The sequence below is a fragment of the Taudactylus pleione genome, unplaced genomic scaffold (assembly GCF_031769625.1).
Source record: "Taudactylus pleione unplaced genomic scaffold, aTauple2 ptg000061l, whole genome shotgun sequence".
In the NCBI taxonomy this organism is placed as follows: domain Eukaryota; kingdom Metazoa; phylum Chordata; class Amphibia; order Anura; family Myobatrachidae; genus Taudactylus; species Taudactylus pleione.
In genome coordinates, this window is record NW_028284463.1 from 12,448,454 (window position 1) to 12,462,649 (window position 14,196).

At 49.0% G+C, this 14,196-nt stretch overlaps 1 protein-coding gene across 1 annotated transcript in view; it reads right to left on the bottom strand.

Annotated features, from left to right (window-relative positions):
• Positions 1-399: 399 nt before the first annotated feature.
• Positions 400-14,196, bottom strand: part of LOC148535054 (E3 ubiquitin-protein ligase PHF7-like) — a 72,373-nt gene continuing 58,576 nt past the window's right edge. Inside the window, exons 11-12 of the mRNA XM_088464497.1 lie at positions 9,158-9,365; positions 400-620 (exon numbers count right to left, since the gene is read on the bottom strand). Of these exons, the coding sequence (XP_088320623.1) occupies positions 400-620; positions 9,158-9,365 (429 nt within the window). The remainder of the gene's footprint in view (positions 621-9,157; positions 9,366-14,196) is intronic.

A 14,196-nucleotide genomic window follows, 5' to 3' on the forward strand; every position in this document is an offset into this window, starting at 1 on the left:
GATACTCAAGCAACTAAACCCCATCAGCCAGGTGCATCAGGGTGGGTGTCCAGTGCCCCTTATGAAGTCGAAGGAAAGGATTTAACTGGTAAGAGCATACAATCTCCTTTCATCCTCCACTAGGGGGCACAGGGATCACTCTGGGACATCCCAAAGCTTGTCCCCATATGGGAGGGGATGCTTCTGGACTTCACACGAAGGCTGCATCTGAAGATGCAAAAGGTGTCAAATACATAGAAGCAAACAATGAGTGGGTGGGAGACCATGGGGAAGCCTTACAAAGCTGTTCCACAGAAGTGCTACATTGAGCAACCCAAGAGGCTCCCACTAACTGGGTGGAATAGGCAGTCACCATGGCAGGGACAGGAAGATCCACCAAAGAGTAGGCCTGGCAGATAGTCAAACGGAGCCACCTGGCCAAGGACTGCTTAGGAGCCGGCCAGTCCTGCTCGTGAAATCATACAGGACGAACAGAGAACCCGTTGTGTGGATATCTCTGGTCCTGTCCTCGTAAATCCGGAGAGCCTGCACAACATCCAAAGAGGCTTCCTCCTTTGAAGAATCTGGAATGCTGAAAAGTGGGACCACGATCTTCTGGTTAATGTGAAAGCAAGACAACCCTGGCAAGGTAACCCAAGCGAGTCCGCAGAATGGACCAATCCAAGTGGAATACCAGAACGGTATCGAGGCGATCAACTTAGACATTTTTGGGGGCTGATGCAAAGGCAAGCAGAAAATAGTCTTCCATGCAAGCCATCCCATGTCCACCATATCCAGAGGCCAAAGGGAGCCCATTGGAGAGCCCTATGAACCAAGATAGGGTCAATGGAGCCACCGGAGGAACAAATGGCGGCTGTATGTTGAAAACTTTCGGAAAAAAGTCAGAACATCTGGAAAGAGTGCAATCTTCCCTCTGGAAGAGAAACCTGTACCTTCAAGGAAGGGAGCCGGGAGAGGCAGATTGTTAAAGCCTGTGGCCAAACACCAATATATGTAAGTCCACCAAATGCGGAGATTAAAGAGTAGTTGAAGAGGGCTTCTAGGCATTAAGCATGGTACAAATGACCCTTCTGGAAAACTCCTTTCATTGCATGACTGATGTCGTAAGAGCCACTTCATCAAAGCAAGACAGTCCGGATCTGAATGGAAGCAGGGGCCCTGATACAGAAGATCCTGCCACAGAGGAAGACGCAGCGGGTCATCGAGGGAGGACAGGCCCAGAAGATCCATGTATCACTCCTGTTGTGGCCACACTGGAGCCACAAGGATCACTGTGCCTCCCTCCAGCGTTAACGTGCGAAAGACCTGCGGGATCTTTGAGATTGGAGTAAAGATGTATATTAGCAGAAACATCCATGGTACCTCTAGAGCGTCCACCAGGAGAGCTGCGGGCTTCCTGGTGTGGGAACTGCATCACTGCAACTGATGATTGTGTTGAGATGCCATCATATCTATGTCTGGTAGGTCCCAACGGTGGACTAGTAGAGTCTTGATGTGGAGCCTACTCGCCCAAGTGATAATCCTGGAGGCTTAGGGAGTCCGCATCCCAATTTTGGACTCCGGGGAGGAAGGCTGCTGACAGTGCAGATGGATACCACTCTGCTTAGCGGAGAATGCAGTTGACTCCATCATGGCTTTGCAACTGCGAGTGCCACCCTGGTGGTTTATATAGGCGACATCGGTTGACCGGATGACCCAGGAGGAGAGACTGCATATGGCAAAATGCATTGTATACTGCGTGGAGCTCCATTGATGGACTGTCTGCTCTCCTGAGTCCATCGACCCTGGAAGGTCTGAAAAAACATCATCATCCTCCACCCCCGAAGACCTGCGTCAGTGGGGAGTAGGATCCAGTCCGGTATCTGAAAAGGATGGTCCCTGTCCATGGGGGACTGGTGGAGCCACCATAGGAGAGAGTGACAATGTCCCAAGGGAGAATGAGCATCTGCACCCTGAGGTGCAGAAGGGACTTGTTCCACCATGCTAGAATTTCCAACTGAAGAGGACAGGAGAGGAACTAGACATACTCCACTATTTTGAAGATGGAGACCAAAGAACCCAAGATCTGCATGCAGCTGTAGAGCCACACCCGATGGTGGCTCAGGAACTCGCGAATCAGTGAGTCTCCATTTCTGTCATTCATGAAATATCATCCTTAGAGGTGAGAACGTCACAGGGGAATATATGTGGCAGAGTCCTCCTCCTATCTGAACCACTCTGTCTCCCCTTTATCCACGCCGCTCTGCCTCCCCATGTGCACTGTTGTCCCCGCATGCACGCTGCTCTGTCCCCCCCATGCGCGCCGTTCTGTCAACCCCTTATCTGCACAACTCTGCCCTCCCCTAACTGTGCGGCTCTGTCCCCCCATCTGAATTGCTTTGTCTCCCACCTCCATTCGTTTCACTCTCTTCCCCCCATCTGCACTGCTCTATTTCCCCACATTTGTGCCGTTCTGTCTGAAATGGGGTAGACTGGGAGGAAAGGAACATGTAGCAGCAAGTTAGGATGAGATATGGATGGCTTTAATGAAGTAGTGGGTCTTGAGAGACAGTCTGAATGATTGTAGAGTGGTGGAGAGTCTGATGGGAAGAGAGAGAGAGTTCCAAAGGTGGGGAGCAGCACGGGCAAAATGTTGGAGGCGGGAGTGCGAGCAAGTAATCAATACTGAAAAACGAAGTAAAAATGACACGCTGTCACTCAAGCACCCTACAATAGTCACAAAATAAAATAATATATAAAAAACCAAGCGCTAAATAGATAATAACTAAGATGAATGGTTTTAAAGTATAAAAACATATACATTTATTCCGTTATCTACATTCCCATTGTAAAATATGCTTGCTCTCAGGGGCATCTAAAGAGAGGAGGCCCATGTGCACTCACCGTGTGGGGCCCCCTCCTTTCTCCCTGGTGGCTGGCAGCCGACTGACGCAGCTGGCCAGCCACCGGAGCCTTAGTAGACTCTGAGCACTAGAGTGTACCCGGAGTCTACTGCGCATGCGTAGAATGCCAGAAAATGGCTGCGGCGGCCGTTTTCCGGTGTTCTCAGCTGCGCTGAGACCCGACGTGGGACCACGGACAGGTAAGTTTAAAAAACAAATGGGTGCAGGGTGTGCGGTGCGGGGCCCCCCTGGACTCGGGGGCATGTGTGCCCTGCACACACCCTGCACCTATTATAGATACGCCACTTCTTGCTCTGCAGTTTCAAGTCATAAAAAGGTCACCATAAAAGAACAAGCAAATATGAATGCAGTTGCAATGGCAACTAAATCTGTAATGTAAGCTCCCAAATCATTGAAACTGGTTTTAGGACTTTCTCCTCCAAAAGGATTAAATTGAGCAGCAATGAGTTACCAGTCTGTGGAGTGAGCTCTCAAAATGTCCTTTAGCATCTACTGTGCAGTAATTAGGCTGAGATGTAAGCCTCCCCTGGTTCTCCAGCGCCACAATCCATCCAGGAGGAGTTCCAAGCCATCCAAAATGCATCCAGTAAATCCTGTGAAATTTAAAATAATGTCCCTCAACGCGTTTCGCTGGGGTATGGTCCCCCTGCTTCTTCAGGAGTATGGACATCTTTTACATTCCAACCCCACAGTCCTCTCCAGGGGATGTAGTCAGCATCTCGGCAGATGGGTGCTAACGGTCTAAATACCGGCGCCGGAATCCCGATAGCAGTTGGGATCCGGCCCCAGAATACTAACCACCGTCATCCCCGAGGTAAGTATAGTGTTAGGCACTAGGTGGAGGTTTAGGGTTAGGCACTAAGGGAAGATGGTTAGGTTTAGGGTGCGGAGAAGGAGAGGTTGAGTTTAGGCACTAGGAGGGGAGGTTAGGTTCAGGCACCGGGGGGGGGAAGAATAGGGGTAGGGGTAAGGGTTAGCATTAGGGAACTTACCTGTTAGTGTCGGAATTGTGACTGTCAGGATGCCGCAGTCGGTATTCTGACAGCCTGCATTCGACAGCCGGGATCCCATACCCAAACCCTCTCCGGTCCTCAGGCGCTTTCTTCTGCCGCTGGCCCATCCTGGCCAGTGGTGCCGCCTATTCCTTTCTGCCTCCAGCCAGCACCGCCAATTTTCTTTCTTGATCGCGCCGTCCTCTGGCCTCTTCCGTGGCCGCCAGAGCTCTTCCCGCCAGCGCTCCCTCCTCGGGTTTCTTTTCTTCAGGAGGTCTTCTCTCCTTCCTCCCTGCCACCGGACTAACTGCTACCACTCTGCGTCATCTGCTATTGGCTGCTGGACCGCGATCCATGATTGGCTTGTGGGCCAGCGCCAAATGCCCGCCACTTACTCCACTGGACCGGTGCTGGTAACAGATACTCCATTCCAGAGCCGGATTCCTTTTGCCATATCAGTGGATCTCTCTGATAACTGTACTGTGTGTGCGGCCGACCAGTGCTAGAATATTGATCGGTCGGGCATGCTGGATCATCCAGCATGCCCGTCTGATGCGATAATTTTGTAACTTAATTGTCATTCGCATCGGGCAGAATATGCCCAGCCATGGCAGACCGACAGACATTTCCCCTGTTCCTTCACAGGGTCTTTCAGTCTGACAGGCATTTTATCTGGCAGTGTATTCCCAGCATTGGTAAGATGGTTTTATCAATTAAGCAAAATATATCCAGGAGCTGAATGTGGATACTAAATGAGATGGATATAGCTAGTCAGAAGGATGTTGGACCAAAGTGGGACTGTTTTGGTAACTCAGGGGAAGTGACACAGTGTGATGATTGTGGGTAATGAGTGGGATGTGTGTGCCACATTACTGTTCAGACCTCAGTTGCAAAGACTGCATGTGTGTATTCCAGTGAATACACAAATCTGTCAATTAGCAGCTGCACCATTTTGTGAGTGACAGCAATCTGACTCCATGAGAGTGCTGAATCAGCAGTTACCCACAGGGTGTTATGGGCTACTATATGTGTATTGCGCAAGGAACACGTCCATTAAGGCGTCAGCCATAAAGATCAGAATTTCATTGCTTTTTGTAGTTTGAGTGTAAGAGTTACAACAGGTTTCTGAAATTTCCAATCATGTGTAGGAAGCCTTAATGGGACATGTGAAACCGAAAGGTTGTTTGTCTATGGAATATACAGATATATATATTCATCTAGCAAATATAGAATACTAGCTGTTGCCCGCAGCTTCGCCCATGGTGGAATTGCTTCTGTCAACATTTTTTTTATTTGACGTTGACGTTGTTACAGTGGTGTTGCTTTGCATAGGGGCCGTGTCACGGGAGTGGCCTACATGACCAGCAGCGCTATACAGACTGGTGGCAGCAGTGCCTTCACCCACCACTCATACCAATGTCACTGTTTGCCCTGTGCACAGACTGCTATGTAACCTCTCCGATTCACCCACCACTTACACCAATGTCACTGTGTGCTCTGTGCACAGACTGCTATGTAACCTCTCCTATTCACCCACCACTCACACCAATGTCACTGTGTGCCCTGTGCACAGACTGCTATGTAACCTCTCCTATTCACCCACCACTCACACCAATGTCACTGTGTGCCCTGTGCACAGACTGCTATGTAACCTATACTATTCACTCACCACTCACACCAATGTCACTGTGTGCCCTGTGCACAGACTGCTATGTAACCTATCATATTCACCCAACACTCAAACCAATGTCACTGTGTGCCCTGTGCAAACTGCTATGTAGCCACTCCTATTCACCCACCACTCACACCAATGTCACTGTGTTCTGTGTGCACAGACTGCTATGTAACCTATCCTATTCATCCACCACTCACACCAATGTCACTGTGTGCCCTGTGTACAGACTGCTATGTAGCCTATCCTATTCACCCACCACTCACACCTATGTCACTGTGTGCCCTGTGAACAGACTGCTATGTAGCCTCTCCTATTCACCCACCACTCACTCCAATGTCACTGTGTGTCCTGTGCACAGACTGCTATGTAACCTATCCTATTCATCCACAACTCACACCAATGTCACTGCGTGCCCTGTGCACAGACTGCTATGTAACCTATCCTATTCACCCACCACTAACACCAATGTCACTGTGTGCCCTGTGCAAACTGCTATGTAGCCTATCCTATTCACCCACCACTCACACCAATGTCACTGTGTGCTCTGTGCACAGACTGCTATGTAACCTATCCTATTCACCCACCACTCACACCAATGTCACTGTGTGCCCTGTGTACAGACTGCTATGTAGCCTATCCTATTCATCCACCACTCACACCAATGTCACTGTGTGCCCTGTGTACAGACTGCTATGTAGCCTATCCTATTCACCCACCACTCACACCTATGTCACTGTGTGCCCTGTGAACAGACTGCTATGTAGCCTCTCCTATTCACCCACCACTCACTCCAATGTCACTGTGTGTCCTGTGCACAGACTGCTATGTAACCTATCCTATTCATCCACAACTCACACCAATGTCACTGCGTGCCCTGTGCACAGACTGCTATGTAACCTATCCTATTCACCCACCACTCACACCAATGTCACTGTGTGCTCTGTGCACAGACTGCTATGTAACCTATCCTATTCACCCACCACTCACACCAATGTCACTGTGTGCCCTGTGCACAGACTGCTATATAACCTCTCCTATTCACCCACACCAATGTCACTGTGTGCCCTGTGCACAGACTGCTATGTAGCCTATCCTATTCACCCACCACTCACAGCAATGTCACTGTGCGCCCTGTGCACAGACTGCTATGTAGCCTATCCTATTCACCCACCACTCACACCAATGTCACTGTGCGCCCTGTGCACAGACTGCTATGTAGCCTATCCTATTCACCCACCACTCACACCAATGTCACTGTGTGCCCTGTGCAAACTGCTATGTAGCCTATCCTATTCACCCACCACTCACACCAATGTCACTGTGTGCCCTGTGCACAGACTGCTATGTAACCTATCCTATTCACCCACCACTCACACCAATGTCACTGTGTGCCCTGTGCACAGACTGCTATATAACCTCTCCTATTCACCCACACCAATGTCACTGTGTGCCCTGTGCACAGACTGCTATGTAGCCTATCCTATTCACCCACCACTCACAGCAATGTCACTGTGCGCCCTGTGCACAGACTGCTATGTAGCCTATCCTATTCACCCACCACTCACACCAATGTCACTGTGCGCCCTGTGCACAGACTGCTATGTAGCCTATCCTATTCACCCACCACTCACACCAATGTCACTGTGCGCCCTGTGTACAGACTGCTATGTGGCCTCTCCTATTCACCCACCACTCACACCAATGTCACTGTGTGCCCTGTGCACAGACTGCTATGTATCCTATTCACCCACCACTCACACTTATGTCACTGTGTGACCTGTGCACAGACTGCTATGTAACCTCTCCTATTCACCCACCACTCACACCAATGTCACTGTGTGCCCTGTGCACAGACTGCTATGCAACCTCTCCTCTTCACCCACTACTCACACCAATGTCTCTGTGTGCTCTGTGCACAGACTGCTATGTAGCCTATCTTATTCACCCACCACTCACACCAATGTCACTGTGTGCCCTGTGCACAGACTGCTATGCAACCTCTCCTCTTCACCCACCACTCACACCAATGTCTCTGTGTGCTCTGTGCACAGACTGCTATGTAGCCTATCCTATTTACCCACCACTCACACCAATGTCACTGTGTGCCCTGTGCACAGACTGCTATGTAGCCTCTCCTATTCACCCACCACTCACACCAATGTCACTGTGTGCCCTGTGCACAGACTGCTATGTAGCCTCTCCTATTCACCCACCACTCACACCAATGTCACTGTGTGCCCTGTGCACAGACTGCTATGTAGCCTCTCCTATTCACCCACCACTAACACCAATGTCACTGTGTGCCCTGTGCACAGACTGCTATGTAGCCTATCCTATTCACCCACTGTGAGGTTTTGGTTTTGTTGTGGGCCCGGGGTGGTAAAAGGAGCAGACATTGAAGCAGTTTTAAAAATAAATGTGGAGTTTTTAACAGACATGAATGTGGCAAAACAAAAAGTCTGGGTATAGCACTAAAGTGCACTTGGGAAACTGTAGTGAAGCAATGGGAAAATGTCCAGGTAGTGGTAACAGAAGGTAGTCCAGTATTCCAGGGTTTGTGAGGCTGAAAAGAATTGCAGACTGAAGTGAATTGCAGGCTGGAGTGAGTTGCAGGCTGAAAAGAATTGCAGGCTGAATGGATTGCAGGCTGAGAAATAATGTCCAGGGAAACTGCAAGTGGAGGCAAGGTGCAGGGTAACAGCTGACTCAGGTACTCAGGCAAGGGAGAGGTAATGGAGGAGGTAGGAGCCAGTGGGGCTGAAACAGACAGGGTGAAGCAGGCTAGGTAATAATCCCAACAGACAGGTGAATGAACACAGGAACTCTCTCAGCTCTCGCTGAGAAACACGTTGCACTGGCAATGAGAGGAAGCTCGGCACTCCCTTAAATACCCAGTACTGCACTGTGACAGGCCAGAGAGAGCATGTGACACACCAGGATAGGGCAACTAGGTCACATGACTGGAGACAAGATGGCGGCGCCCATGCCAGAGCAGAACGGAAGCACCACCAGGCCTAATCAGACCACAGTGACAGTATGCCCGCACAGGACTACGTGCAGCCAATGCACCCCGCCAGATACCAGCACCAACGCCAGACGCCCCTCGCCATAGCATCCTCACAGGTAATACCTGCTGGTCATGACAGTATCCCCCCTTTATGGGTGGCCTCAGGACACTCACCAGGCTTTTCAGGATGGACAGCATGGAATTTCCTGACGAGTGCGGGAGCATGGATATCCCGGGCATCAGTCCAACAGCGTTCTTCCTGGCCATAACCCTTCCAAACCAGAAGGTACTGTAATCGACCCCTGCGGACATGAGATTCCAGAACTTGGGAGACCTCGAACTCCACACCTCTAGCAGTCTGGACACGAGGGGGAACAGGGACAACTTTGAGGAACTTGTTTAGGATTAATGGCTGAAGTAAGGAAATATGGAAAGAGTTTGCAATTCTTAAGTAAGAGGGGAGCTGAAGGTGATAAGCCACAGGATTGATGATTTCTGTGATGGAGAAGGGTCCGATGTAACATGGGGCAAACTTCATGGAAGGGACTCTGAGGCGTAGGTTCCGAGTGGACAACCAAACCTGGTCTCCAACTTTCATGCAAGGTATCTTCCTTCGCCTCCTGTCTGCTTGTAGTTTGTAGTTTGTAGCGAGAGGACGTCTTCTCCAAATCAGTGCGCACTCGAGCCCATATGGATGCAAATCTTTGTACAGTATCCTCTATGGCTGGAACATCAAAAGCCGGCAGGCTCCGGATTTCAGGTACTCGAGGGTGAAGACCATAAACCACCTGGAATGGAGTTTGATTAGTAGAGGAATGATATGAGGCATTGTGCGCGAATTCAGCCCAGGGCAGTAACTCGGACCAATTGTCTTGGGATGATGACATGAATATTCTTAGAAAAGTCTCAAGGTCCTGGTTGACTCTTTCTGTGGATCCATTACTCTGTGGGTGGTAGGCTGTGGAAAAATTGAGTTTTACTTGCAGAATTGAACACAAGGCTCTCCAAAACTTTGCCACAAATTGAACACCACGATCTGAGACTATTTCCGCAGGGAGTCCATGCAGGCAGAATATGTGCTGGACAAACAAATGAGCCAAATCAGAAGCTGTGGGTAATTTCTTTAGAGGAACGTAATGGACCATCTTCAAAAATCGATCCACCACGCCCCAGATGGTGGTGTAGCCCTCTGAACTTGGTAAGTCCATTACAAAGTCCATGGAGAGGTGCGTCCATGGACATGATGGAATGGGTAGAGGCAACAACTCACCCGCTGGGGCTTGACGGGAGGACTTGTGCTGGGCACATGGGGTACATGAGGAGACAAACTCCAATACATCAGTCTTCATCGAGGGCCACCAGTAGGACCTTTTCAAAAATTCCAGAGTCTTCCGAGTACCAGAATGACCTGCGAAGTGCAAGGAGTGAGCCCATGTGAGCAGCTGCTTCCTTAACTCCGGGGCCACAAAGGTTTTCCCAGTAGGAGGCTGTAGCTGTGTGGTAGCAAACACCCTTGATTCTAGCACAGGAGTACTGCGCGAGGTTTCAGTATTGTTGTCACAGGGAAATGATCTAGACAGAGCATCTGCTTTCTGATTGAGGGCTCCAGAATGAAAGGTCAGAGTAAAATGGAATAGAGCAAAGAATATTGCCCATCGGGCCAGACGAGGACTTATACACTGGATATTTTTGAAGAAGAGGAGGTTTCTATGGTCGGTGAAGACAGTAAAAGTGAATTTAGCTCCTTCCAACAGGTATCGCCACTCTTTAAGTGCCAGCTAAACTGCCAAAAGTTCTTGTTCGCCAATAGCGTAGTTTTTTTCAGCAGGAGAAAACTTCTTGGAGAAGAAGCCACAAGGGTGAACTCGGTTATCCTCATACCATTGAGATAGAACTGCTCCCACTGCCCCCGAAGATACATCTACCTCCAACAGAAAAGGTCTATCCACGTCTGGTTGTCTTAACACTGGAGCAGTGATAAAAGCTTGTTTCAAAAGCTGGAAGGCTGTCTCAGCTTCAGGAGTCCATACAGTAGGATTAGCGCCTTTACGAGTCAACGCTGTGATGGGAGCCAACAGGGACGAAAATCCTTTAATAAAGCGCCTATAGTAATTGGCAAATCCGAGCAGTCTCTGGATGGCTTTCAATGTCTGGGGTCGGAACCAATCTAGAATTGCCTGAACCTTTTTGGGATCCATTTCCAGACTGGAACCGGAGATGACATATCCAAGGAATGGCACACTGGGTACACTGAAGACACATTTCTCTAGTTTGCAATAGAGATGTTTTTTTCTTAAATGACACAGTACTTCCTTCACATGTTTATGGTGCTCCTCTAGAGAGGAGGAAAAAATCAGTATATCGTCCAGATAAACGGCTACGGAGACATACAACATATCCCGGAAAATCTCATTGACGAAGCCTTGAAAGACAGCAGGAGCATTGCATAAGCCGAAGGGTATCACTAGATATTCAAAGTGTCCATCTCTGGTATTAAAAGCAGTTTTCCACTCATCTTCTGCACACATACGAATAAGGTTATAGGCCCCTCGTAGGTCTAATTTAGAAAAAACGATGGATCCCTTGACTCTGTCGAATAGTTCTGTAATCAACGGATTCTTGACTGTTATGTCATTAAGGCCTCGATAATCTATACATGGTCTTAACCCACCATCCTTCTTCCCGATGAAAAAGAATCCAGCACCAGCAGGAGACGTAGAGGGATGAATGAACCCTTTCTCTAAATTCTCCCGGATGTACTCGGACATTGCTTTGGTCTCTGGCAAGGATAGAGGATAGGTGCGACCTCGAGGAGGCATCTTATCAGGCACCAATTCGATGGGGCAATCCCATTCCCTGTGAGGAGGTAACATATTAGCTTGTTGTTCAGAAAAAACATCAGCAAACAGTTGATACTCTTTGGGAATAGCTGGAGGTACTAACAAGACTGTTTTCCTCATAGGTCGTATCTTGGGAAGACAGGATTTCTGACACTCAACTCCCCATGAAAGAATTTACATAGAGTACCAGTCTATCCTGGGATTGTGCAGACGCAACCAGGGTAACCCTAAAACGACTTCTTGGGAAGCCTCCAGAATCACGAGAAATTTTAGATACTCAGAATGGAGTGCTCCAATGCAGACTAGCACTGGTTGAGTCTCCTTGGTGACAACTCCGTTAGCCAGAGGACGTCCGTCTACAGCAGTCAGAGAGATTAGATGATCCAGGGTAGAACAGGGAATTCGTAATTTATCAACGAGACTAGAGGTCATAAAGTTTCCAGCTGCTCCAGAATCTAGTAGAGCAGTGACAAAGGCAGGTTTAGGCTTGACATCTATGGCCAAGATCAGGACAAAGTCTTTGGAAGTTAGGAACGGACAGATAACTCCTAACTTGATGCCCCCAGGGTCAGTTAGGAATGGGCGTTTCCTGGCTTGCGGGTACAGGAGGCCACCAGGTGACCCGTTTCTCCACAGTATAGACAGAGGTTTTTTTATATTCTCTGGCATTCTTCTCTGGAGAGGGGCGTATGATTCACCTGCATTGGCTCTTCATCTGTAGGAGTGGGAGATGGATGGGTAGAAGAAGGAAGAGTGATGGACTTAGGGCCTGATTCAGAGCCGCTCGTAAGCGGCCGCTCGTTCGTTCCGAGCGATATTAGCCCAACTGCGCATGCGTACGGATCGTTATACGCATGCGCTAACCAGTCAGTGCGGCCGAAATTCATGTGCTCGCAAAATAGCGAATGCCTGCTATTTTGAGTGACAGAAAGAGGTGTATGTGGGTGGTAACAGGGGAAGGTGCTTGAAAATGGGGAGAGGAAATCAGAACGCAGGCGTGCTTAAAGGTCAAAATGGGCATTTTATGGGTGTGCATATTTAAAACAGCAGCGTCATGGACCACGTCACTGGGTTATTTTATAGTCAGAACTGCTCGCAAAATTGTGGTAGCAAACACCAACCCCAAGAATAGCGAGCAGTTCATAGCCTTGTCGATGTACTCGATTAATCTAATAAATAGCGGACATGACGTAGGATGCGAGCGGCCAGGGGGCGTAGTTTTCCAAAAAACGAACGCAAGTTTTGTTCGCTCGTTCAGACATAGAGGCGTGAACAGACCGCAAACAGCGAACGGTTCATTTGAATAGCCACCCCTAGTTTTAGAACGAACGACCACAAATAGCGAGTGGCTCTGAATGAGGGCCCTAGTACGGTCAGTTCTTTGTTTCTCGGCCTGACATTCTCTAAAGCGGAGATCGACCTTCTTACAGAGAGAAATCAGATCATTGAGATTAGTAGGAAGGTCGCGGGTGACCAAGTCATCCTTCAGACGGTCGGAAAGCCCATGCCAGAAAGCTGAGGTGAGGGCTTTTTCATTCCACTTGAGCTCTGATGCCAAAATCTGGAAGTGTACTACATATTGGCTGACGGGACGGGTTCCTTTTTTCAGTGACATAATGCTAGATGAGGCTGATACAGTTCGCCCAGGTTCATCAAAAATCCTCCTGAATGATGTTACGAAGTCTGTATAGTTGTCCAGTAGAGAATCTGAACGCTCCCAGAGTGGGGAAGCCCAATTCAAGGCTGGACCAGAGAATCAAGACACCAGGTGGGCCACTTTGGTTCTAGCAGTTGGAAAGTTGTCAGGCTGTAGGGTGAAATGTATATCGTACTGATTCAGGAATCCACGGCAGAGCTTGGGGTTGCCGTCAAATTTACTTAGCATGGGAAGGTGTAGTCGAAGGGATGCCCTGTAACTGGTATTATCAGGTGGAGTAGTAGAGGTAACTGTAGTTAAATTAGAGGTAGACAAGGAGTTTTGCAGATTATCCTGTCGTTTGGACATTTCTTGTAGAAATTGAGCCACTTGGTGCTGCATAGCTTCCAGGTTTTCCAAGCGGTCTGCAATACATTGGAATAAATCCGCTCCAGACTCCTGTCCCGTGGCCAGGTCCATGTGGCCAGTGCAAACTGTGAGGTTCTGGTTTTGTTGTGGGCCCGGGGTGGTAATAGGAGCAGACATTGAAGCAGATTTAAAAATAATCGTGGAGTTTTTAATGAGTGGCTTAACAGACATGAATGTGGCAAAACAAAAAGTCCGGGTATAGCATTAAAGTGCACTTGGGAAACTGTAGTGAAGCAATAGGAAAAAGTCCAGGTAGTGGTAACAGAAGGTAGTCCAGTATTCCACGGTTTGTGAGGCTGAAAAGAATTGCAGACTGAAGTGAATTGCAGACTGAAGTGAATTGCAGGCTGGAGTGAGTTGCAGGCTGAAAAGAATTGCAGGCTGAATGGATTGCAGGCTGAGAAATAATTTCCAGGGAAACTGCAAGTGGAGGCAAGGTGCAGGGTAACAGCTGACTCAGGTACTCAGGCAAGGGAGAGGTAATGGAGGAGGTAGGGGCCAGCGGGGCTGGAACAGGCAGGGTGAAGCAGGCTAGGTAATAATCCCAACAGACAGGTGAATGAGCACAGGAACTCTCTCTCTCAGCTCTCACTGAGAAACACGTTGCACTGGCAATGAGAGGAAGCTCGGCACTCCCTTAAATACCCAGTGCTGCACTGTGACAGGCCAGAGAGAGCATGTGACACACCAGGATAGGGCAACTAGGTCACATGA